The sequence below is a fragment of the Pantherophis guttatus genome, chromosome 3, assembly GCF_059756535.1.
Source record: "Pantherophis guttatus breed Tessera chromosome 3, ASM5975653v1, whole genome shotgun sequence".
Classification (NCBI taxonomy): Eukaryota; Metazoa; Chordata; class Lepidosauria; order Squamata; family Colubridae; genus Pantherophis; species Pantherophis guttatus.
The window spans coordinates 5,487,084-5,511,282 of record NC_142065.1 but is presented as its reverse complement, the minus strand read 5'-3'; the positions used below and the strand labels follow the sequence as shown (position 1 = coordinate 5,511,282).

Here is a 24,199-nt window from a genome sequence, read left to right as displayed (position 1 = left end):
TCAGAAATGCAAACTGAACACTGGGTGAAGTTTGGAACAGGTCGTCCTCACTTACTGAGGGTAAAGGTAAAGCTAAAGGTTCCCCTTGCACATATGTGCTAGTCGTTCCCGACTCTACAGAGCGGTACTCATCTCCGTTTCAAAGCCGAAGAGCCAGCGCTGTCCAAAGACGTCTCTATGATCATGTGGCCGGCCAAAGGCACACGGAACGTTGTTACCTTCCCACCAAAGGTGGTCCCTATTTTTCTACTTGCATTTTTTAAATGCTTCTGAACTGCTAGGTTGGCAGAAGCTGGGATAAGTAAGTAAGTCACCCCATTACGTGGCACTAGGGATTTGACCCACTGAACTGCTGACTTTTCGATTGACAAGCTCAGCATCTTAGCCACTGAGCTACCATGTCCCCCCTAGTTACCGATGGGAACTGGGGCCAGAAACTCCATCACTAAGCAATGTGATCGTAAGTACAATGTCACATGACTGCACTGACGTTCTGGCAGTTGCAGTTGCCATTGTTAGGTGAATCCAAGGTGGTTGCAGTCTCCTGCAGTCACATGAACAGGATTTGTGATTTCCTGCCGGCTTCCCCATTGATCACTTGTCAGAAGCTGGAAGTAAAGATCCCAAGTGATATTCACATGACTGCAGGATACTCTGATGTCATAATTGTGCCTGAGTCACAATCACATGACCATGTGAACACTGCAACAACCATAACTAGCAGGGCCTGTCGTAAATGCCCCTTGTTTAGTATCGTCGTATCTTCGAACAGATGCTGAATGAGTGGATGTTAAGCGAGGACTACCTGTATAGGATTACTTTGGCTAAACTTCACAAGGCAAAACGTACTTACGTTTTATTTTTGCTATATCTTCAAGTTCCATGTTCAGTCCTGTTTAAGAAAAGGAGTTTTCCTTCAGTTTAGATTTACAGATGCCATCTTTTTCTATCATTCCATATATTCATAGAAAGATAAATATTCATGTAATTTATCTGCACCTATTATTAAGAGATTTATTTCAGACTTCTGTGGTGGGCAAAAAAATTAAAGAAGATGTTCAAGAACTTTGACAGGAATCTTGCAAGCCTCCTCCATTTCAAAACAGCCATGCCGCACAATCGCACGGAGATAGGCTGTGTGCCCACTGCAGAACGCTAACAATTGTCTCCTATGTTCATGAAATCATGCAGAGTTTGACTACTCTCTGAGATTGGGGAAAAAAGGAAGAAATTAGGCCTTTTGACCAAAAAAGAAATCCCTTCAAATCCCTGTGCCCAGAATTACACAGTTTTATCACCCCCTTTGCCAAATCTCCACCAAAGAACAACGGTGGTTGTACCTAAACATAAGAGACAGTGGGTAGATGATTTCTTTCTAAGTCATCTTGGAATCATTTATTTAACGTCAAGGGTAAATCCGGGACAGAAAAAAAATCAAATTTTGCAATGTGTTTTTTCTATTATCTTTGATGATTGATGTTAGCCTGAGTTAGCCTAAAATAGAACTACTGTACTTGATTACTAACTGGGATTGGCTTGTGTGACTACAAAATGTTACTCTTTCGAATATTTTTCTGGCCCATGTCAGCATTTTGTAAATGTTTAAAGTCTTAAAGAGTTTGGGATCAGTTTAATGTTTTCTTCTACTTTCTGTAGCTATTTGGATGCTTAAATTGTCTTCAGAATGTCCCACCCACTCAGTTATCCTTTCAACACAAGGGAAAGTATGCTTACAGGTAGTCCTCGACTTGCAACCGGTCACATTTTACAACTGTTTTGTTGAAAACCAGCACTTACTTCTGGTTTTTGGCAAAACCACACCCATAGCAAATACAGGTAGTCCTCGACTTACGACCACAACTGAGCCCAAAATTTCTGTTGCTAAGTGAGATGTTTAAGCAAGTGTGCCCCATTTTATGACCTTTTTTGTCATAGTTGTTAAGTGAATCATTGTAGTCGTTAAATTAATCAAACTGTTGTTAAGTGAATCTGGCTTCCCCATCGACTTTGCTTGTCAGAAGGGCGCAAAAGGGGATCACATGATCCAGGACACTGAAACTGTCATAAATATGAGTCCATTGCCAAACATCTGACTTTCTATCATGTGTCCATGGGGATGCTACAACGCTCGCAAATGTGAAAAGTCACCTTTTTCAGTGCCATTGTAACTTTGAATGGTCACTAAACAAACTGTTGTAAGTCAAGGACTACGTATAATGGTTCACCCTTACAACTAGCCCTGATGATGTTACCTAGTTGGGTAATTAAATGTCTGCAAGAAAACAAGCAAGCTCAGAGAGCACCAAGGAACCCTCATTTCAACCCTGAGCTACAAATATTTTCCTTTATTGAGACTTACAACTGTGGTGCTTGCGCTTACAACCACATTTGCTTAATTACCGTCAAAAAAACCATTGCAAAATCAGATTGGGTTACGTGATTGACACATTTTACAATCATCATGGCAAATGACGTATGTCGAGGACTAGCTGTACTATAAAACAATGCCCTCCACTCTTAGGTGGCCCAGTCAGTTTGTAGGTTCCTGTGCGTGGAGGCAATCCTACCTGAGTTGCCGTATTCCATATTGAATTCAGCGTTAAATTCATTCTGTTCAATTTTTTTGGCTTGGTCTTCTAAGACGATGTTGATGGCATCAACGGCCGAAGCTAAGTCATAGGGAGTCAGGTCAAAGGAGGTCAATTCTTCACACAATTGCTCCTGGTGAAAAGGAGAAAAAAAAAACAATGAAACCCTTGCATTTTGTCAATTGCACAGTTATGTTTACACATGTTTGCGCAAGGGCAATTCTTGTGCTGCAAAGACAGCGGCAGAGTCAATAAAAACAAAATTATCCTTTTTTTAAATATGCTTATTTGGCTGCTTCAAGAAGGATCCAAGTCTTCCTGTCCTCCGTTCTGATTGCTGTTGTCAATCAATACCAGATGCTTCAGAACAAGGCGTAAGCTGTTGCACAAATTCCCCCACCCCCCAAAGTGGGAAATGTTATATTTTTGCTGTATTACTTCAGGAAAACCCTAAAATAACTTCAGAGAATCCTTAATATTCTCCATCCTGCTTCAAATTAAAAGACTTAAGGACTGTGTCTCTTTGTAGTAGCAGAGGGCGATAGCAGATTGTTCTGAAACAAGAGTTAAATATTAATATCAAATTCTTTCCCACAGAGAAGCTGTCAGTCCTTTAATCCCATATAGCAAGGGTGTCAAACTCGCGTCATCAGTGGTGTCACGTGAGATATCACAACTTTTTCTCCCTTCGCTAAGCCAGGTGTGGCCAGCGCGTGATGCATCTGGCCCGCGAGTTTGACACCCCTGCTATATAACAAGTGTGTCCAATCTTGGCAACTTTAAGACTTGTGAACTTCAATTCCCAGAAGCCATGGCTGGGGAATTCTGGGAGTTGAAGTTCATTAGTCTTAAAGTTGCCAAGGTTGGACACCCTTGCTATATATATATAGATATTCCTCGGCTTACAACAGTTCATTTAATGACTGTTCGAAAACACAACAGCACTGTAAAAGCTGAATTATGACTGTTTTCACATTTATGACCATTGCAACAGCCCCATGGTCATGTGATCAAAATTCAGAAGCTTGGCAACTGGTTCATATTTATGACGGTTGCAGTCTCCCGGGGTCATATAATCCCCTTTTGTGACCTTCTGACAAGCTAAATCAACGGGGAAGCCAGATTCACTTAACAACCGTGTTACTAACTTAACAGCTGCACTGATTCACTTAACAATTGTAGCAAGAAAGGTCATAAAACGGGGCAAAATTCACTTAACAAATGTCTCGCTTAGCAATGGAAATTTTGGGCTCATTTATTTATTTATGTATGTATGTATGTATGTATGTATGTATGTATGTATGTATGTATGTATGTTTCAGATTTCTATACCGCCCTTCTCCTTTCGGACTCAGGGCGGTGAACAGCCAAAATAAAACATTTGTACACAAAAGTTTTGTTTATGGTCGTACATCGAGGACTCCCTGTACTGAAAAGGCAGCCTTGCCTGTGAAAGTGGAGGAAAAACATGCCATTTAAATACAATTGTGTGCCTCTCAAGGAGACCGCACATAACTGCATGCAACAAAAGGTACCCACTGCAGGTGGACATGGTTTCCCAATTTTCAAAATAATACCAATCATTCCAAATTTGGAAGCAACCTCTCCATGTTTAATTCAAAATGCATTCTTTTAATTATCACTGGATAACAAACTAGGTTATTTCTCAGCAGGATATGATGGTATTGCCATAAACCCGCATTTTCCTTTCAAATTAATCATTTACACTTCGTATTTTTTTATTTAATAGCAAACAGCCAAGCGAGAGTCAACGATGATGTAAAAGGGAACCCATTCCTTAGATCAGAATATTCTACCAGGGAGTTATCATCAGCTTGTTTTAATAATGATTTGGAAAGGTAATACCTTCAGCGGGTGATACAAAAAGAGGAAATGTTTCCCAGAGGAGGAAACAGGTAATCATAATCATAAGTTTATTTGTCAAGCATATTATAAGAAAACAGGTAAAAGTATGAACATAATTTGAATGCATGAAAAGAGTAAGAGGAAAAAGGAATATTAGGACAGGGACGGAAGGCAGGCTGGTGCACTTATGCACGGCCCCTTATAGACCTCTTAGGAATGGGGTGAGGTCAACAGTAGACAGTTTAAGGTGAAAATTTTGGCGGTTTGGGGGAAGAAACTACAGAGTCAGGTAGTTGACCACTCTGTTACTGAAGTCATATTTTCTGCACTCAAGTTTGGAGCAGTTTACCTTGAGTTTGTATCTATTATTTGCTCGTGTATTGTTGTGGTTGTGGTTGAAGCTGAAGTTCATTGACAGGAAGGACATTGTGGCAGATAATTTTATGTACTATGCTTAGGTCAGACTGAAGTCGGCGTAGTTCGAAGTAAATAAATTTAAGTAAGTAAATCGGCACTGAAAAAAATGACTGATGAGTTTTTTTCCACACTTATGACCTCTGCAGCATCTCCAGGGTCAGGCGATCAAACTTTGGAACTTTGGCAACTGGCTCATATTTATGACGGTTGCAGTGTCCCGAGGTCATGTTATCCCCTTTAGTGACCTTCTGATGAGCAAAGTCAATGGGGAAGCCAGATTCACTTAACAACTGTGTGACTAACTTTACAATTGCATTGATTCATTTTATGACTATGGCAAGAAAGGCCGTAAAATGGGGCAAAACTCATTTAATTACTCTGTTGCTTAGCGACTAAAATTTTGGGGTCATTGCCATCATAAGGCAGGGGCTGCCTGTCGTTCTCTTATCCGCTCAGTGTGTCTTTCTGATTCCTCGCACGCCTGACAGGATAGCTATCCCCAAAATGATGGATCCACAGAGACATGCAGCAAGTCATTTCCAAAAGGAAGGATCGTCCCTTTTGTGGCAGTTCCAACTATTTAAGCTGCAACCCTGAGTCCTTGCGGTCAACTCAGTGGGGACGTCTTCTATAAGATCTTGCCCACTGCCCACAACTGGAACAATATTATCACGGAATTGTTCTGCAGTGTCTTTAGTGATAGGTGTTGTCCTGCTTTTACTGGCTGATTTCTAATTTATGATTAACAGAAATCTAATTTCTGATTTCTAACTTGTGGTTCTCTTTTATGCCGCTGTCTGTGATGAGTATTGTGCTGTTGATTATAATTTAATCATGTTTTGAGCCCACTGGGTTGGCATTTGCTTGTTCTGAACCATAGATGCTTCAATTTTACTGTGTTGAAGTGATTCTAAGCTTATTGCGCCTATTTTATTATTTATATATTTATGCTATGCCATGGAGGTTTTAATTTTGTCATAAGCTGCCATGAATCTGCGTGCAATTGGCAACCAGGAAATCTAATAAATAAGGAGCTACTGGTAAGCCTTGTAATAAAATGAAGACACAGTTCTGTAAAGGACTATATTCAGAAAAACAGAACAGAGTAACAGAGTTGGAAGGGACCTTGGAGGTCTTCTAGTCCAACCCCCTGCTCAAGCAAGAGACCCTGTACTATTTCAGACAAACGGCTGTCCAATCTCTTCTTGAAAACCTCCAGTGATGGAGCACCCAGAACTTCTGGAGGCAAGCAGTTTCACTGATTAATTGTTCTAACTGTTAGGAAGTTTCTCCTTAATTCCAGGTTGCTTCTCTCCTTGATTAGTTTCCACCCATTGCTTCTTGTCCTGCCCTCAGGCGCTTTGGAGAATAGTTTGACGCCTTCTGTAAATTCTGTAAAGTCTTCTACGCAGAAATAGCTTAAATCCGACTGTCCTTGCTCATTTACTATTAACTAACATTTTAACAACAGGTTTCCTGAAGAAATGAGATAAAAATATAATAATATGTCCCATTCCACACCTAAGGTCTAGGAATAGAGGAAATAATCTCAATGTAAGAATTCTGAGGGGGCAGGTGGCGAGATTGTAAAATATCCCTAAATTAAATTTGGGGGAAAAAAATATGCTCCTTCTGCCAAAGAGCTGGTTTTACACAGTTTATTATTATTGCACAAATTCTCTATTGCATGTTTTGGGTGATTCATCCTTTCCAACATTTATTGTTGAAGAATTTGTCTAATGATTGTCTCTTGCTTGCTTAAAGTCCTTTGAAAAATTATATAGCTATGCTGATTAACAAGACTTTCCTGCAAAAGGAGACCTACATGTTTTTCAAAGAGTACAAAGTAGGAACAAGTTAATTGTATTTTTTACTTACCACGTTGTGAGCTTCATCAAGTATTACTACAGTCCCTTTCAAATCCAGGTTATGAGCTCTTCGACTCTATGAAAAAGCAAAACACAATACTTGGTCTCAATTAGTTGCGACACAGGTAGCACTCGACTTACAACTACAACTGAGCCCAAAATTTCTGCCATTAAGCAAGACAATTGTTAAGTGAGTTTTGCCCCATTTTACATCATTTCCTGCCACAATTGTTAAGTGAATCAGTGCGGTTGTTATGTTAATAAACCTGTTGTTATGAGAACCTGGCTTCCCCATTGACATTGCTTGTCAGAAGGTCACAAGGGGTGTTTATGTGATCCCGGGACACTGCGACCGTCATAAATAGGAGACAGTTGCCAAGCATCTGAATTTTGATCATGTGACCAAGAAGATGCTGCCATGGTTGTTAAGTAACTTCAAACAATCAATAAACAAATGGTTGTAAGTCGAGGACGGCCTGTACTCGAAAAAATCCTTTTTGATATAGCGCCAATCAACTAAAAAATTAATTCATCCTTTCAGCACAGGTAGTCCTCCACTTACAACCATTCATTTAGTGAACGTTCAAAGTTATAAATGCACTGAAAAATTATCAATCCTCGCATTTACGGCCGTAGTAGCATCCCCATGGTCACATGAACAAAATTCAAGCACTTGGTAACCCAAATAGGGGTTTACAAGCAGCCTCCTGGGTCATTTGATTGCCATTTCCAACCTTGCCAGGTAACTTCTAACAAGCAAAAGCAATGGTAAAAAGTCGGGTTCACTTAACAACTGCATGATTCACTTAACAACCACGGCAAAAAAAAGAGTCATAAAATTGGACACCGCTCACTTAACAACTGCCTCGCTTAGCAATGGAAATTCTGGTCGCAATTGTGGTAGTAAGCCAGAGATGATCCATAGGTCTGATACTCTGTAAGCATTACCACAGAATGTTTCACTGAGTCTCCGATGCGAGGCCAAGAAATCACATTCTCTGATACAAGTGAAGATTCTACACCAGTTTGTTTTTTGTTTGTTTTTACAATCTTGGCAACTTTTAAGATGTATGGACTTCAACTCCCCAGCCGGCATTGGAAAACAATGTTCTGCAGCATTACAGATCTAAGTAATCTTAAACACTAACACAGGAGTCCCCAACTCCTGGGCTGCGGATCGGTACCGGTTCGTGTCCTGTTAGGAACTGAGCCACACAAGCAAGCAAAGCTTCCTCTGCACATGTGCAGGAGCTTGCTAGCATGAGAAACCATTTCCCCCCCCCCCCCACACTGCCCATCTGGCCCGTGGAAAAAAGGTTGGGGACTGATGCGCTAACAGATTAAAATGACCCGTTCTGAAGTTCTTACTTCAGAACGTATGATACAAAATAAAAAGAGGACTTTTGTCATTTCATCCAAATCCCTCCATCATTCCGTATGCATGACTGCCATGCTAAAATATAGGATTTTATTTTATTTTTTGGTATCTTAACACAAAATCTGGTAAAGTTACTGTAGTGTATGAAAAGATAGAAAAAAAGAATGGAAAACACACTGGGAATTTTTGCTAATTCAGTTCAGTGGTTTGAGAGAGAGGGGAAAAACGAGCCACGTGGTTCTGAAACTCCAGCATGAATTATTATCTATTTGGTTGCTAAAATTCCTGCTCCCTCCAAAACTCATCAGATTCATTAGCTGCATGGGGGAAAACTAATTTAATAAGCGCAACTTCTCTGCAGCGATGAAACAGGCTCACTTGATCGTTAGTTTTCTAAGTGCTTCTAACACAATTATGGATGGACCCTTGGATCGTAAGGACAACCATCCATGTGCCAGGCACTTGATGATTCTGGGCCAGCTCCATAATTTCCACTCTGACCACAAACTTCTGAGTTGATCTAGATTCTGTACCAAGTGAAGACAAACCCAGATGCTCCCTAGTAACCAAGTTCAGCTGAAAATCTGCATCTGATTATCTTTGATACAGAGTTTGTAAACACCGAAGAGCATTTCCCAAAATATAAAAATCAGGTTTGATTATTTTTAATTAAATATATATATACAACATATACCTTTGAATCCAGCAGATAGTTATAAGGCATAAAAATGATGTCAGCTTGCTGTTTCAGACTCCGAGAAAGATAATAAGGGCAAACTCTGTTTAAAGAGAAATTTTTAAAAAATTACACAATGCCTTCTGAGTTACATTGTTTTCAATAAAGCTTTTGTTGTGTTTATCAATAACTGCCTGCCATCTTTTTAATGGATGAGAAAACGCTACAAGCCAAGATATACAACTTGTGGCTTGGCCATAAATTCATTAGGGGCTATTAAGTCAAAATAACTGCCACTTTCCAACCGCAGGGCTATTCCAGTGTTGTTTAATACTGACATAATGCTGTTCCTTGTAATTTGAGAGTTCCATTTTAGCCTACAACCAAGGATAACTAAACTATGGATAATGAAGCCTTGAGGAAAGATTCTGGAACGGGGGGTGGGGGGTGTTTGGGAAGGAAGCACTGGGGGAGAGGGGCGGACTGAGAAGATTGCTGGGTATATAATAAGACAGTGTTTTTCAACTTTAGCAACTTTTAAGATGTGTGGACTTCAAGTCCCAGAACTCCTCAGCCAAGTGGCTGAGGAATTCTGGGAGTTGAAGTCCACACATCTTAAAGTAACCAAGGTTGAAAAAATATTGCAATATAGGAAGATTGGCAGCAGACTGCTGGAAACATGGAGCCCAATAAATACTTTTATGTACATGAAAAATATATTAGAATTTTTCACTATGAACACGATTCAGGAAATCCTTAACTATAGATAACAAGGTCTATATTCATCAGCCACATTTACAAAAGGGAGCTTATTTATCTGTCTGCCTATAACCTTCTAAAACTCTTGGTGTCTGTAACCTTAACTGAATGAAATGGTGCATCACAGGGAAAATGTTTATAACCAAGGTACCTCAAAGCAATTAACTTACAGAATGCATCCAAAAACTGGGACCTATGGCCCTTGTAAAATTGAAATCTGGCAAATTTTATAAAACATTTCATGACATCAAAATCATCATAAGGCATTTTACGACATAATACAGAATGTCATAAAACAACTTCCCTCGTCAGTTGTTTGACTGTTCAATCAGGGCTACTTCCAAGACAGATGCATCTCTGAAAATCTTCTTGAATTTTAAGAACTTTTCCAATACATTAGACCCATGATGGCGAACCTATGGCACATGTGTCATAATGGGGACGGTTCTGACCTGGTTAGCCTTATGGTTGTTGCATAAAGCACGCGTCACCACAGGGAAGGCACAACTCCAAGGTCTAACCTGGTGACATTGTTTAATTGACTTAGAGGATGCCTTTCTTGCTAAATTTGGTGAGGCGAGCGAAGAAAATGGGAGCCACAAATCACCAGAGATTATGCCATGTAAGGCTTTATAAGTAGCAACCGGAATCCTATTGGGAGCAGTATTGTTGTACAGAAGTAATGAGAAATGACCCAAACTGCTCACACCACTATATTCTGAATCAGCTGCAGCTCCTCAAGGGAATCCGATGCGGAGTCCATTACAGTAAAATAAATAAGATGACTCAGGCATGAATCACTGTGATATGAGCAAGGCTGCCTGGTCCAGGAATAGGGGAAACCGGTGCCCAGCACGAACACCTCCAAAGGTTCCCCTATCCAGGTTGTCATCTGAATTTCAAGCAGAAGTCGTGAGGCCAGGAGAAGCCCCTCGCTACGTCTCAAGTTTGACTGGGGAAACGACCCTCCCAGGAAGAGCTGAAGATCGGGGGGAAAAGCTCCCAATCTTGAGGGTCTTAAAACCCACAGCCACTGAGTCTTGCAGTGGTTGAGCCAAAGATATAGATTCCATACTTAAGAAGTACGAAATAAAAAGAAGTATTTTTTTATAATTTAAAAACTTTTTAATCTTAAATCCTCATTTTAATGTTAATTTGATTACCATATTTTTCGGAGTATAAGACGCACCTTTCCCCCCCATAAAAGGGTATGAAAATTTAGGTGTGTCTTACACACCAAATGTAGCCCTGCCCACCACTGACACCCCACCCCCCAATTTGGCCTCTACCTCTCAGCAGTTTACCTCCTTGCAGCAAGCAGCAAGAAACAGCCCTTTTCAGCTTCAGCACAGCCTGATTAGCACAAGCTGAGTGGATCGGCCTCCCGACTCTCAGCTGTTTTGCTCTCACCTGTTTTGCAGGGGCCTCTGCTACTTGCTGCAAGGAGATAAATTGTTGGAGCAGATTTTTTTTTCTTTGTGCTAATCAAGCTATGCTGAAAACAAAAATGAAAGTAAAGCAGGCTGTTTGCTGCAAAATTGCTGAGAGGCAGAGGGAAATATCTTTTTCTTGTTTTCCTCACCAAAAAAGGTCGTTGCGTCTTGCAGTCCGGTGCGTCTTCTACTCCAAAAAATACGGTATATTGTACACCACCCACAGCCCCTCTCTGAGAGAGATGGCCAGTTAAGAAATATGAAATATATATACCATATTTTTCAGAGTATAAGACACACTTTTTCCCCCCTAAGAGGCTGAAAATTTGGGTGCGTCTTATACTCCGAATGTAGCCCCGCCCACCAACCGGCCCCCACCCTTCGGCCTCCATGCATCCTCTTCCTGGCTACAGAGATTGCCAGACAATGGCTTGCGTTTTTGGGCTCCATGCCTCATGTTTGAGAGCCGTTCAAGGCTGTGGGGATTGTCAAAGCACATTGTCACCAATCGCTACCTCTGCGTATTGCGTTTTCAGCCTCTGCACATTGCTTTTTAGGCCTCTGCAAGGTCCATTTTTGGCCTCTGCGCATTGCATTTTCGGGTGGTGATCGGCAGCGATGTGCTTTGGTGATCCCCGCGCCTTGAACAGCTCTCAAACGGAGCATTTGGAAGCTGAAAACACAACACGCAGAGCCCAAAATGGCAACCCCCACGCGCTCACAACCAGGAACTAATGTGCTAAGGACCAGGCTAAGGACGCTAGCCAGATGAATACCTGGTAGGCAGAGGCAGAATGTTTTCCCCCTTATTTTCCTCCCCAAAAATTAAGATGCGTCTTATACTCCGAAAAATACAGAATTTCTATAAACAGAAATACAAATTCTGTTTATAGAAATAAATTCTGTTCTCCCCATTTACACTCCCACAGCTTCACAACACTAAGAAAGAACTCTGATAGCATCAGTTGGTTAATCCGGGGTAGAGATGTATTACTACATGCCCTGGCAGTGCAGTGGTTAGAATGCAGTATTGCAGGCAAACTCTGCCCCCAGTCTGGTGTTCGATCCTGTTTGGCTCAAGATTGACCCAGCCTTCCATCCTTTCGATGTCAGTAAAATGAGGACCCCGTTTGTTAGGGGCAATATGCCGATGTTGTAAACCACCCAGAGACTGCAGTAAAGCACTATGGAGTAGTATATAAGTCTAAGTGTCGTTGCTATTGTTAGGTGTCATCAGCATTGCGATGAAACACAACTTATGCCAAGAGATGTCCTTGCCCCAGCTTCATATAGATGTTAAATAAGAGTGGGGAGACAATAGATTCCTGAGGAATCTCTCAAAAAGTCACCTATAACAGGGATCTCCAACCTTGGCAACTTTAAGACTTGTGGACTTCAGCTCCCAGAATTCCACAAATCTTAAAGTTGCCAAGGTTGGAGACCCCTGACCTATAATGAGCATTATAAAATTTGCTTTATGGATGATCACAATAAGGCATATAAAATAACTTGAATGCTTGTGCTATCAAGCTTTTGTTTTCAGGGGCAAACACAGGTACCCCGGCCATTCAGGGGATCAACAAATGATTTAAACATGCACAATCTCAGCAAAAGAAAGCATCCTCTTTGGTTCTGTAAATTAGGTTGGTAAATCTGGTTTCGCCATTCCGGCTTAATACGAAGCCCTGCCGTTGCTGAGCTACATCTCCAAGGAAGTGAGACAAGAGTTTAAGGAGAAGTGACCTGTGTTTGTTTCCATTTTTAACAAGGTCTTCAATGTCCAAGATGGGATCAATCAGGTCTTTCTCGGTGCTTTTTTCTACACGAAAAAGAAGGGGAAAAAAATATGTTGTTTATTGGAAGTTTAAAACAATTACAGCCATCACTGTGCTGGTGTTTCATCAATCAAGATCAGGCCTTTTGTGGCACACCTGAGGCTTAACAAGACATTGGTACTTTTATGTTAAGACTAGACAACAGAACATTCTTGGTTTAGTCTTCAGGCTAAAAGAAGCTGGATAGTCTAAAGCTAGATAGCTTTAGAAGCTAGATAGTCTAAATCTAATTTATTTCCTATTTCTAAACCTCCCACCGCATGACCCCTGACCTTCATGGCATTGGTTTCTTAGACTAGGTCTACATGTAGGGCTCATTTTTTTTCCCTCAAAAGAAAGAAGGGAAAGCAAGGTGGGGCTTGATAATACAGGTAGTCCTCAACTTACAACAGTTCACTTAACGACCATTCAAAGTTACAGAAGCACTGAAAAAAGTGATTTATGATCATTTCTCACACTTGTGGACATTGCAGCATCCCCATGGTCATTGTGATTTAGGTACATTCGGGTGCTTGACAACTGACTCGCATTTATGCAGTGTCATGGGGTCATGTGATCCCCTTCTGACAGGCAAAAGCAACGGGGAAACCAGATTGACTTAACAACCGTCTTACAAATTTAACAACTGAAATGATTCACTTAATGATAGTGGCAAGAAAAGTGGCCAGCAAAACTCACTTAGCAACATCAATATTGGGCTCAATCGTAAATTGAGGACTACCTGTACCTCTTGCTAGAAGCATCCTCTCCTTGACTCGAGGCTCCAAAAGGGTGGGCAGGGGATGGGCATGATGTTATTCTGATAGCGTGATAGCTGTGGTTAAGGCATTTGGCTAGAAAGTGGGGGGGGGAGTTCTAGTCCCACCTTAGGCATGAAAGCTAGCTGGATGACTTTGGACCAATCACCAGAAGACAGGGAGTTCTAGTCCCGCCTTAGGCATGAAAGCCAGCTGGGAGACTTTGGACCAATCACCAGGAGACAGTGAGTTCTAGTCCCGCCTTAGGCATGAAAGCCAGCTGGGAGACTTTGGACCAATCACCAGGAGACAGTGAGTTCTAGTCCCGCCTTAGGCATGAAAGCCAGCTGGGTGACTTTGAGCCAATCTCTCTTTCTCAGCCCAACCCATCTTGCAGGGTTGTTGTGGTGGGGAAAATAGGAGGAGGAAGGAGTATCGTATATGTTTGCCACCTTGAGTTATTTGCAAAAATAATAAAAGGTGGGATACAAATAAATAACTAAAAACAGCAGCTTTCTATGCATAACCAGCACCAGTTTTAAATGAAACCCGTTTGCTGAAATTGTGAATGTACAACTTCTTTGCAAGGGCCTTTTACTTTGTACAATTTATTTTGGAAACGAATCTGTCTCAGATGTCAGTCAACCAAGTGATCAGCGATAAGGAAACAACACACCCTTTCGGGGAACCCTGAAGGAACCGGCTATGTTTAATAGGGCTTGAGATTCGACCTGCCGTGCTGAATCCACTTTTAATCAAGTCCTGCTGCTTTTATTTGATAAATACATTAAACACTACACTGTTAATTCATCACCCGTCCACAGTTTTAATTTTTAAAAAAAAAGCTGTTCCAAGATGAAAGGGACGCAACAGATTACAAGCACCGGTGCTCAGCTGCAAGCCAAGAGTTGATACCCTTGACCTTTTCCTAAACTCAGTCTGTGACTGCAGCTTCCACCATAGTTCCTGCTCTTAAAATATACTCTATACTGGTAGTCCTCAACTTACGAACCACAACCGAGCCCAAAATTTCTGTTGCTGAGACATTTGTTAAGCGAATTTTGCCCCCATTTTACAACCTTTCTTGCCACCGTTGTTAAGTGAATAACTGCACTTATTAAGTTAGTAACACGGTCGCTAAGTGAATCTGGCTTCACAGCTGACTTTGCTTGCCAGAAGGTTGAAAAAGGGGATCGCGCGGCCCCAGGACTCGACAACTGTCATAAATATGAGTCAGTTGCCAAGCATTTGAATTTTGATCACTTGACCATGGGGATGCGGTAATGGTTGTAAGTGTGAAACACAATCATAAGTCACTTTTTTCAGTCATGTTAACTTTGAATGGTCACTAAATGAACTTTTGTAAGTCACGGACTACCTGCAATTCTATTAACGTATCATAATGTGCGAGAGTGAAACTAAAATAAATTTGTTGCTTCAAAACCTTCACTATATAACCTATATAGGAAATAACCCATATAGGAAAAGTGCCTTTTATTTATTTATTAAATTTATACGCCGCCCAATAGGGTGATACTTATTCCTTTGGCCCTTATATAGAGTAAATAGTTGGCCTACCAGGCCTCAATCTGATCACGGTTATTTAAAAAAAACATTGCTGAGAATCTCCTATGCTAAATAGACGCCTGTTTAACCGGTCTTATTTGCCAGCCTAATAATTTGAAAACTAAATCAGCAAATATCTATCCAAATCAATACATGCAAATTCACAATAAAATAGGGTGCTTGTATTAAACTTGCTAATGATACTATGAATCTATCAAACCCTGGCTATAGTGGTGTCAGGGAATTGCACAGATGATGTCCAAATGAAGTCAGAGATGCTGACAGTAACTAAATATATTTAACATCTATCTATCTATCTATCTATCTATCTATCTATCTATCTATCTATCTATCTATCTATCTATCTATCATCTATCTATCTATCTATCTATCTATCTATCTATCTATCATCTCTCATCTATCTCTCTATCTCCCTATCTCTCTCTCGATCCATCTATCCATCCATCCATATCTATATCATCTATCTATCTTATCGATCGATCGATCTATCTTCTATCATCCATCCATCCATCCATTTATCTATCCTATCTATCTATCTATCTATCTATCTATCTATCTATCTATCTATCTATCTATCTATCCTGTTTTCCCCAAAATAAGACATCCTCTGATAATAAGCCCAATTGGGCTTTTCAGTGCATGGCAATAAGCCCAAGTGCTTATTTCAGGATTCAAAAAATATAAGACAGGATCTTATTTTCGACGAAACACGGTATCTATCTGTCATCTATCTATCTATCTATCTATCTATCTATCTATCTATCATCTATCTATCTATCTCTATCATCCATCCATCCATATCGATCTATCATCTATCTATCAATCTGTCATCTATCTATCTATCTATCTATCTATCTATCTATCTATCTATCTATCTATCTATCTATCAATCTGTCATCTATCTATCTATCTATCTATCTATCTATCTATCTATCTATCTTTCCATATCTATTTATCATGTATCAGTCATCCACCCACCCACCCATCCACCCACCCATCCATCCATCCATCCACCCATCTATCTTCTATCTATCATCTATCCATCCATCTATATCTATTTATCTATCTGTACAGCAAACAAGATAGTCAGGGAAACAGGAGCATCATGAGATAAATACATAAGAGCACACAGAAGAAAAGGGTGGGGAAAAAGGGAACCTCCCCCTCCACACTTACACCAACCAATCACAGTGCAGATTGCCTGGCAAACGCAGCAGACCCGTAACATAAATGTGACCCCCATCAACAAAAGCCTTATTCAACCTCAGTCAATATCTGCACTCCTTACCTTCCACATTGTTATAGAAATGACATGAGCGACTTGACACTTTCATACGACACAAATGGATCTGCAAATCAATTAAAATCCAGTTCAGTGCATCACATAATGGAGCTAAAATAGGTTCATTAGCGCTCCGTGTTTAAATTCACACTAGCAACATGATCATCTATTCTGTGCAAAGTAGATTTGTCTGCTTAGCTCTGAGATAGGGAATATGTTACCTTTCACATGGCTGGCTGGGGAATACTGGGAGTTGAAGTGCACAGTCAAGTAGCCAAGATTGGACACCCCTGCTTTGATAGGAAGCCCCCTACTCTCTTTTTACAACCCTCTAATCCCTTAATTCAGGGTAGAGTTGGGGCGACTAGATGGAGCTGAGCATTTACTGGCCGGCTGCCCTTCCTGATGCCTACGCAGAGTTCACAGCAGATATTTTTTTCTTTGCGCCTTAGGAGAGAAACATTTTGTGCTATCTAGGATTGAACTCTCAACCTTCTGAGTGGGAGGCAAATGTCTTCAGCACTAGGCCACCACACTACTCATAAAAAGCCCTCTTAAGGAGATAGCAATAGCACTTAGACTTATATACCGCTTCATAGTGCTTTACAGCCCTCTCTGAGTAGGTTACGGAGTCAACCTACGGCCCACAACAATCTGGGTCCTCATTTTACCGACCTCGGAAGGATGGAAGGCTGAGTCAACCTTGAGCTGGTGAGAATCAAACTGCTGGCAGTTGGCAGAATTAGTCCGCAATACAGCATTCTAACCACTGCACCATCATGGCCTATTATAAAAGATAGTGATATACAGTATTGGAAGACAGGGTTCCTGCAGAGGTGATGGGGCAAGATAGTGCTTTGAAAAACACATGATAAAATTAATTTTTGTAATAGGGAGGCTGCATTTCCTGTCATATACTGCTTTACAGTGCTTTACAGACCTCTCTAAACAGTTTACAGAGTGAGCATATTGCCCCCAACAGTTGGGGTCCTCATTTTACCCACCTCGGAAGGATGGAAGGCTGAGTCAACCTTGAGCCTGATGAGATTTGAACTGATGAACTGCAGCTGGCAGTCAGCTGAAGTAGCCTGCAGGACTGCCCTCTAACCACTGCGCCACCTCGGCTCAATAATAAGAGTAACAGAATAATCTTGCGCCAGCATCATTTTGCACATATCATTTTACCTGCATATGATTGTTTTCCTGCTTTTTAACTTCAGGGTGGATGCAAAGCTGGTCTCTGGATCCCAACACACAAACTTTGGGTCTGTTTTAACAACAAGAGCAAAAGCTCCAGGCCGTTTCCATGTAATGTCAAAATACAGATCAAGAAAAGGCAAAACAGTGGCACGTTTTATATTTTAGCTTTAAAAAAATCCCAGGAAAGTAAAACGGGGGCAGGATAAGCAAGATAAATGGGCATCTAACTATACAACATGGCTACTAGGGAGATGCCCTCTGTGAAAATACTACAGTTTAATGAAAGGAAGGACTAGGGGTGACATGATAGCAGTGTTCCAATATCTCAGGGACTGCCACAAAGAAGAGGGAGTCCAGCTATTCTCCAGAGCACCTGAGGGCAGGACAAGAAGCAATGGGTGGAAACTAATCAAGGAGAGAAGCAACCTGGAACTAAGGAGAAAATTCCTGACAGGGAGAACAATTAATCAGTGGAACAGAACTTCAGAAACTGTGAATGCTCCAACACTGGAGAGATTGGACAACCATTTGTCTGAAATAGGAATAGCAATAGCCCTTAGACTTATATACTGCTTCACAGTGCTTTACAGCCCTCTCTAAGCGGTTTACAGAGTCAGTATATTGCCCCCAAACAATTTGGGTACTCGTTTTACCGACCTCGGAAGGATGAACCTTGAGCCGGTGGGACTTGAACTGCCAAACTGCTGGCAATCAGCAGTCAGCAGAAGTAGCCTGCAGTACTGCACTCTAACTACTGCACCACCACTGCTCTTGGTATAGGGTCTGCTGCCTGAGCAGGGGATTGGACTAGAAGATTCTACATGGGGCTCCCCTTGAAGAGCACCCGGAGGCTCCAACTGGTCCAGAATGCAGCCGCGCGGGTGATTATGGGAACGACTCGACGCTCCCATGTAACACTGCTCCTGCGCGAACTGCACTGGCTCCCGGTGGTCTTCCGGGTGCGATTCAAGGTGTTGGTCGCTACCTTTAAAGCACTCCATGGCTTAGGACCCGGGTACTTACGAGACCGCCTTCTGCCACCGATAGCCTCCCATTGACCAGTACACTCCCACAGAGAGGGACTCCTCAGGGTGCCGTCGGTCAATGTCGACTGGCGACCCCCAGGGGGAGACCCTTCTCTGTGGGGGCACCTGCCCTCTGGAATGAGCTGCCCCCGGAGATTCGTAGGATTCCCGACCTTCACAACTTTCGCCGCACCCTCAAAACGCTATTGTTTCACCAAGCAGGGCTGGCCTAATGCTATTTTAATGAGTTGTCTTTATTTTAACTTTTTCGGCCAAATTATTTAATATTTTTAATTCGTCTTTTAACTTTTTTATTGTTGTGGGTTTTATCTCTGGCTGTACACCGCCCTGAATCCTCCGGGAGAAGGGCAGTATAAAAATTTAATAAAATAAATAAATAAATAAATAAATAAAATAAAATAAAATAAAATAAAATAAATAATTCAACCTGGAATTAAGGAGAAATTTCCTAACAGTGAGAACAATCAACCAATGGAACAGAAGTTGCCTTCAAAAGTTGTGGGAGCTTCATCACTGGAGGCTTTCAAGAAGAGACTGGACGGCCATGTCAGAAATGGTGTAGGGTCTCCTGCTTGGGTGGGTGGGTGGGGGTTGGACTAGAAGACCCACAAGGTCCCTTCCAACTCTGTTAATCAAACCTCCGAGACCTCCGACTGTTATTCTGTTACCCTTAAGCACAGCTGAATGATATAAATCCTCACAGATAAAAAGAAAATATTTCTTCAACCAACATAATTAAACTACCATTAAATGCACTGCAAGAGGGGAGCGATGGATGCCAACTTGGACTGCTTTTAAAAAGAGATGAAATAGGCTCAGCTGGATAAATCACCAATGGCTAACAGTCGTCTAAGCTATTTATGATCCCCATTACCATTTGCAATAACCTCCAAGCAGCGGTTGAGATAAAGTAATATTGCATTTAGGTTCTGCTTGTTGGCTTCCAAGAGAGAATCTGATTTGCCTCTGCGGATCAGAATGTTGGACAAACATCATCCTTCGGTCTGATCCAGGAGGGGCCTTGCTTTTTATTCGGGAGTGCTCCTTTACTGTGGCTGCAGGGCAAGACAATTTTTTTCAGATCACTGCAATAAACAAGGATGCTTCTGAAATAAATAAGGTGAGACAACTATAAACCCCAGGCGCTTTTCACACTTGAAGTCGAAATCCTTTCTTTACCTGTAAACAGTATTCTTCAATTCACTGATGACCTGAGCAAGCTGAGAATGTGTTCTGGAGGCATAAATTATTTTAGGGACATCGCTGTAATAAGCTGTCATGCGGAGAAAGTGAGAAAGGAGCCGTGTGCGCAGGAGGGAGAAAGAAGAAGAAGGAAAAAATTGTTTAGTTTGTGTTTAGTAACTAAATATATCGTCAGTCTGCTTTTCTTCGCTGGTGCTATGGTAACAATTTAGCCTGTGGGGATAGTCTGGGAATTTACAGCCCAACTGCCCACCTAACAGAGAAGATTGCATGTTTTTTACTATCTTCAAAAAAGGAGATTTATTTTGAAGCACTTGTGGATAAGTTTCTGCAATTGGCAGTGAAAATTGATGCACTGGTTTGCATTGCTTCAAGTTCTCCTCCCCAGACAACGGGATTCTCAGGCTTTTCTCACAACCAGTTTCTGCTTTTGTTATGAAAAATAATTCAAGGCATGTATTAATATTTTGGGGGGACGCGGTGGCTCAGTGGCTAAGATGCTGAGCTTGTCAATCAAAAGGTCGGCAGTTCAGCGGTTCGAATCCCTAGTGCCGCGTAACGGGGTGAGCTCCCGCGACTTGTCTCAGCTTCTGCCAACCTAGCAGTTCGAAAGCACGTAAAAAAAATGCAAGTAGAAAAATAAGGACCACCTCTGGTTGGAAGGTAACAACGTTCCATGCACTTTTGGCGTTTAGTCATGCCGGCCACATGACCACGAAGACGTCTTCGGACAGTGCTGGCTCTTTGGCTTTGAAACGGAGATGAGCACCGCACCCTAGAGTTGGGAACGACTAGCACATATGTGCGAGGGGAACCTTTACCTTTAATAATATTTTTACTGGTTCAACTTCCTTCAACTTCCATGTTCCCTAAACTTTCAAAATTCTGAAGAGCTGCAAGAGAAGAGGGTACCAGCATTACAGGTAGTCCTCAACTTGCAACCACAATTGGGACCAGGATTCCAGTTGCTAAGCAAAGCGGGGCAGTTAAGGGAGTTACACCCAGGTTTTTTTTACCATTTTTGCCACGGTTGTTAAGCGAACCGCTGCAGATGTTAAGTGAATCATGAGGTGGTTAAATGAATCCAGTTTCCCTATGTTGACTTTGCTTGTCAGAAGCTGGCCCGGAAAGTCGCAAATGGCAATCAGATAACCATGGACACAACGACGGTCATTAAGTGAATCTGACTTCCCCCCTTCACTTTGCTTGTTGGAAGCCAGCTGGGAAGGTTCACAAATGGGGATCACATGACACTAGGACGCGATTGTCATAACTACATGTCAATAGCCAAACCCCCAAATTTTGACCATGTGACCCTGGGGATACTGCGAAGATTGTAAGCATGGGGACTGGTTGTAAGTCGCAGTGCTTTTGTATCGTCAAACAGTCGTTAAACGAATGGCTGTAAATTGAGGACTACCTGTATCTAATAAGCCTATTATCAGCTCGCTTTCAGAAGTTGTGGGAGCTTCATCCCTGGAAGCTTTCAAGAGACTGGACTGCCATCTGGTGTAGGGTCTCCTCCTTGGGCGGGGTGGGGGGGGTGGACTAGATGACCTATGAGGCTCCTTCCAACTCTGTTATTCTGTTCTGTTCTTATTGTCAACCCAGAAGCAGACCTGAAAGGAGCCATATTGCAGCTTCAGTGTTTCCACACTGGAGTTGAGGGAAAGGAAGGGTAGGATTAGAGATAGAGGGGTTTGTGTAGCCAAAACAAAATACTTTCTCTTGAGAAGCAAGGACATTCTTACACCTGGACCGTGGAAGGAGGAGGTCACCAGACGACCAGACAGCGTTTTGATTGGACCATGTGACTGATTGTTTGGGGTTGTGGGAAAACTTTCTCTTTTAACTAGGTTTTCACCAGGTATGTGCCAATATGATATTTCCAATAAAGCTATCCTTTGAGGAATTTACCTGCCTCCGAGTTCTGCTTGCTATGGATCTATTACTTGGAACCCTGACACTTATCCTTACATCTGCTCTATGGTCAAAATCTCATTGCAAATGTAACGAGGGCTTCCAAATGAACAGGAAATACCTGGAACTTCGGTCCCTGTGACAGTATTGCCCCAAGACGACAAGGGCTGGTCCGGAAAAAGCTCTGCCCCTTTTAATCGCTGAGCAATCTTTTGCGCGGAAACGGCATCCTTGAAGTGCGCTCGCCATGCCAAGGTAGAGCACAGGAGGCATAATGTCTTCCCTGTGCCTGTGGGGCTCTCCAAGATCCCATTCACTTGCTGAAATGAAAATTAAAAGGGAGGGGGGGAAATTGGGAAAATAAATATTTACTGTACTACCAGAGGAGGATAAACATTTCCACAAAGTCATTCTATGCACTTCACAAAACACAGACTTCAGAGGATAATTAGAATCCAGCTTTCCCCCTTGATTTTGCCTGTTGGAAACCAGCTGGGAAGGTTGCAAATGGCAGTCGTGTGATTTCAGGGACGCTGCCACCGCTATAAAGACATGCCACTAGCCAAATGCACAAAATTTTGATCACCTGACTGTGGGGATTGCTGAAATGGTCATAAGTGTGAAGACAGGTCATGTCACTTTTTTCAGGGCCACTGTAACTCTGAACGGTCGCTAAGTGAATTGTTGTAAGTCAAGGATTCCCTGAATAGTCTTCATGCAATCTTTTAGTAACCATTTTATGGCTCCTAAAGTTTTCCAGAGGGCGCTGACACCAACCTGGATTTTGGAGGGCACAGTTAAGACAATGCCCCTTAACCTCTATTCTCAGAAAATCAGAAAATCCTGAAAGAATGTGTTCCTCACCACCACACCTGCCTATATTCCAGTGACATTATGACATTACTGGCCATGCCCCACGCAGCCATGGAGATGGTTTTCAAAAGAAATGTGACCCCTAGTTTGTTAAAAAAAAAAACGCCCATCCTGGGCAGAATTAATGGCTCTGTACTGTTCAAGAGATTGCTCCTTATCCCTGGAGAAACACAGCAGGAAAATTAGTTTGCATTCTGCTTACACAATCATGGGATACAACCTACATTTAACTGTTTGCCTGAAAGGAAGAAATAATAAGAAACCAATTTTTCAGTCAATAACCATAAGAAGCAAACCAATCAATAAATGGTATTTTAAGTTACACAAGCTTTTATGTCACGACGTGTAAGCAGACTATCACCCTCCTACCAATAGTAAGACCACGTATTACAACAGCAAAGCCAAACTATTGCTCTGCAAATTTTTTCTGTGGCAGCCCCTACTTTGTAGAATACCTTGCTCCCAGTGACTAGGAAAGCCTCCAATCTCCTGGCCTTCCACAAAGGGGTCAAAGCCTGGATGTGTAGCCTTACGTGAGGGATACAGCAGCCCAAGGTCACAGGGCAGGTTGGCCCCATGAGAACTCCTCCCCAGTCTACATGAACAATTCTTAGTCTTCCCATCTTGGCTCTCTCCACCTCTTGCAACTTTATGTTGTTGTTTTACGTTTTTAAATTTGAATCATAAATTATTTGGTTTTAATGTTTTGATTAAATTGTATAGCCCCTCTGTGAGAGGGATGGATAGATGGATGCATGGACGGACAGACAGACAGACATGGATGGATGGATGGATGGATGGATGAACAGAAAGACAGACAAACAGATAGACAGATGGACAAAAAGACAGACAGACCCCTTGATTTCAAAAAGATGCCAGGACTCCTGACTAGGGCAATAATAACATTTACAAAACAGTCCATGAGCAAAGTCTTTCCATAAAATTATCTTGCAGTATTAAGCCAGCACAGAATGTATTTTCTGACTTACTAAAAATTTAGGAACAGATTGTATGAACATAAGGGCTTCTTAAGTGTTTCTTTCCCTTCATCAAGAAAAGAGAGCCCACCTACCCACTTCTCTACTTCCAGGTCTCATGTAAACATGGCTGGCACTGATAAGAGAAGGGACTGAAACAAAGCTTCTTTTCAGGAAGTGCTAAGCAGGTTTCATATGTTCCAAATGCATCTGTTCTACATAAGGTAAAAATATATGCAGAATCCAAAAACGTGTACGTCGATACAGTTAACTAAGCCAATTCTATTTCTGAGTTTAGAAGATCATGTTTATTATAGCTGCAGTACTTTCAAAGCACTTCTATATATCATCGCTCAAAACGAAATCCTCTAAGATTATTTTCAAGAAGATTAATTCTGGATTAATCAATTAAATCACAGAATAGTAATTTTTGCAACCAGCTATCTCAGACCTGTTATGCAATATTATGAAGTCACTCTAAGCACTCTGACTGAAATAACCTTGTCCTTGTTAATATTTTGCACTAACTCGGATCTTTCTCTTGCAGTTTTATG

General features: G+C 41.7%; 1 protein-coding gene across 5 annotated transcripts in view; it reads right to left on the bottom strand.

Moving 5' to 3' along the window:
• The window catches only part of RTEL1 (regulator of telomere elongation helicase 1), a 207,794-nt gene that overhangs the window by 100,807 nt on the left and 82,788 nt on the right, over positions 1 to 24,199 (bottom strand). For all 5 annotated transcript variants that reach the window (XM_087890974.1, XM_087890976.1, XM_060684364.2 and 2 more), the window contains exons 3-11: positions 21,917 to 22,115; positions 19,852 to 19,945; positions 17,612 to 17,693; positions 16,433 to 16,493; positions 12,729 to 12,804; positions 8,812 to 8,896; positions 6,750 to 6,815; positions 2,568 to 2,721; positions 854 to 892 (exon numbers count right to left, since the gene is read on the bottom strand). In XM_087890974.1, coding sequence (XP_087747100.1) covers positions 854 to 892; positions 2,568 to 2,721; positions 6,750 to 6,815; positions 8,812 to 8,896; positions 12,729 to 12,804; positions 16,433 to 16,493; positions 17,612 to 17,693; positions 19,852 to 19,945; positions 21,917 to 22,115 — 856 coding nt within the window. The remainder of the gene's footprint in view (positions 1 to 853; positions 893 to 2,567; positions 2,722 to 6,749; positions 6,816 to 8,811; positions 8,897 to 12,728; positions 12,805 to 16,432; positions 16,494 to 17,611; positions 17,694 to 19,851; positions 19,946 to 21,916; positions 22,116 to 24,199) is intronic.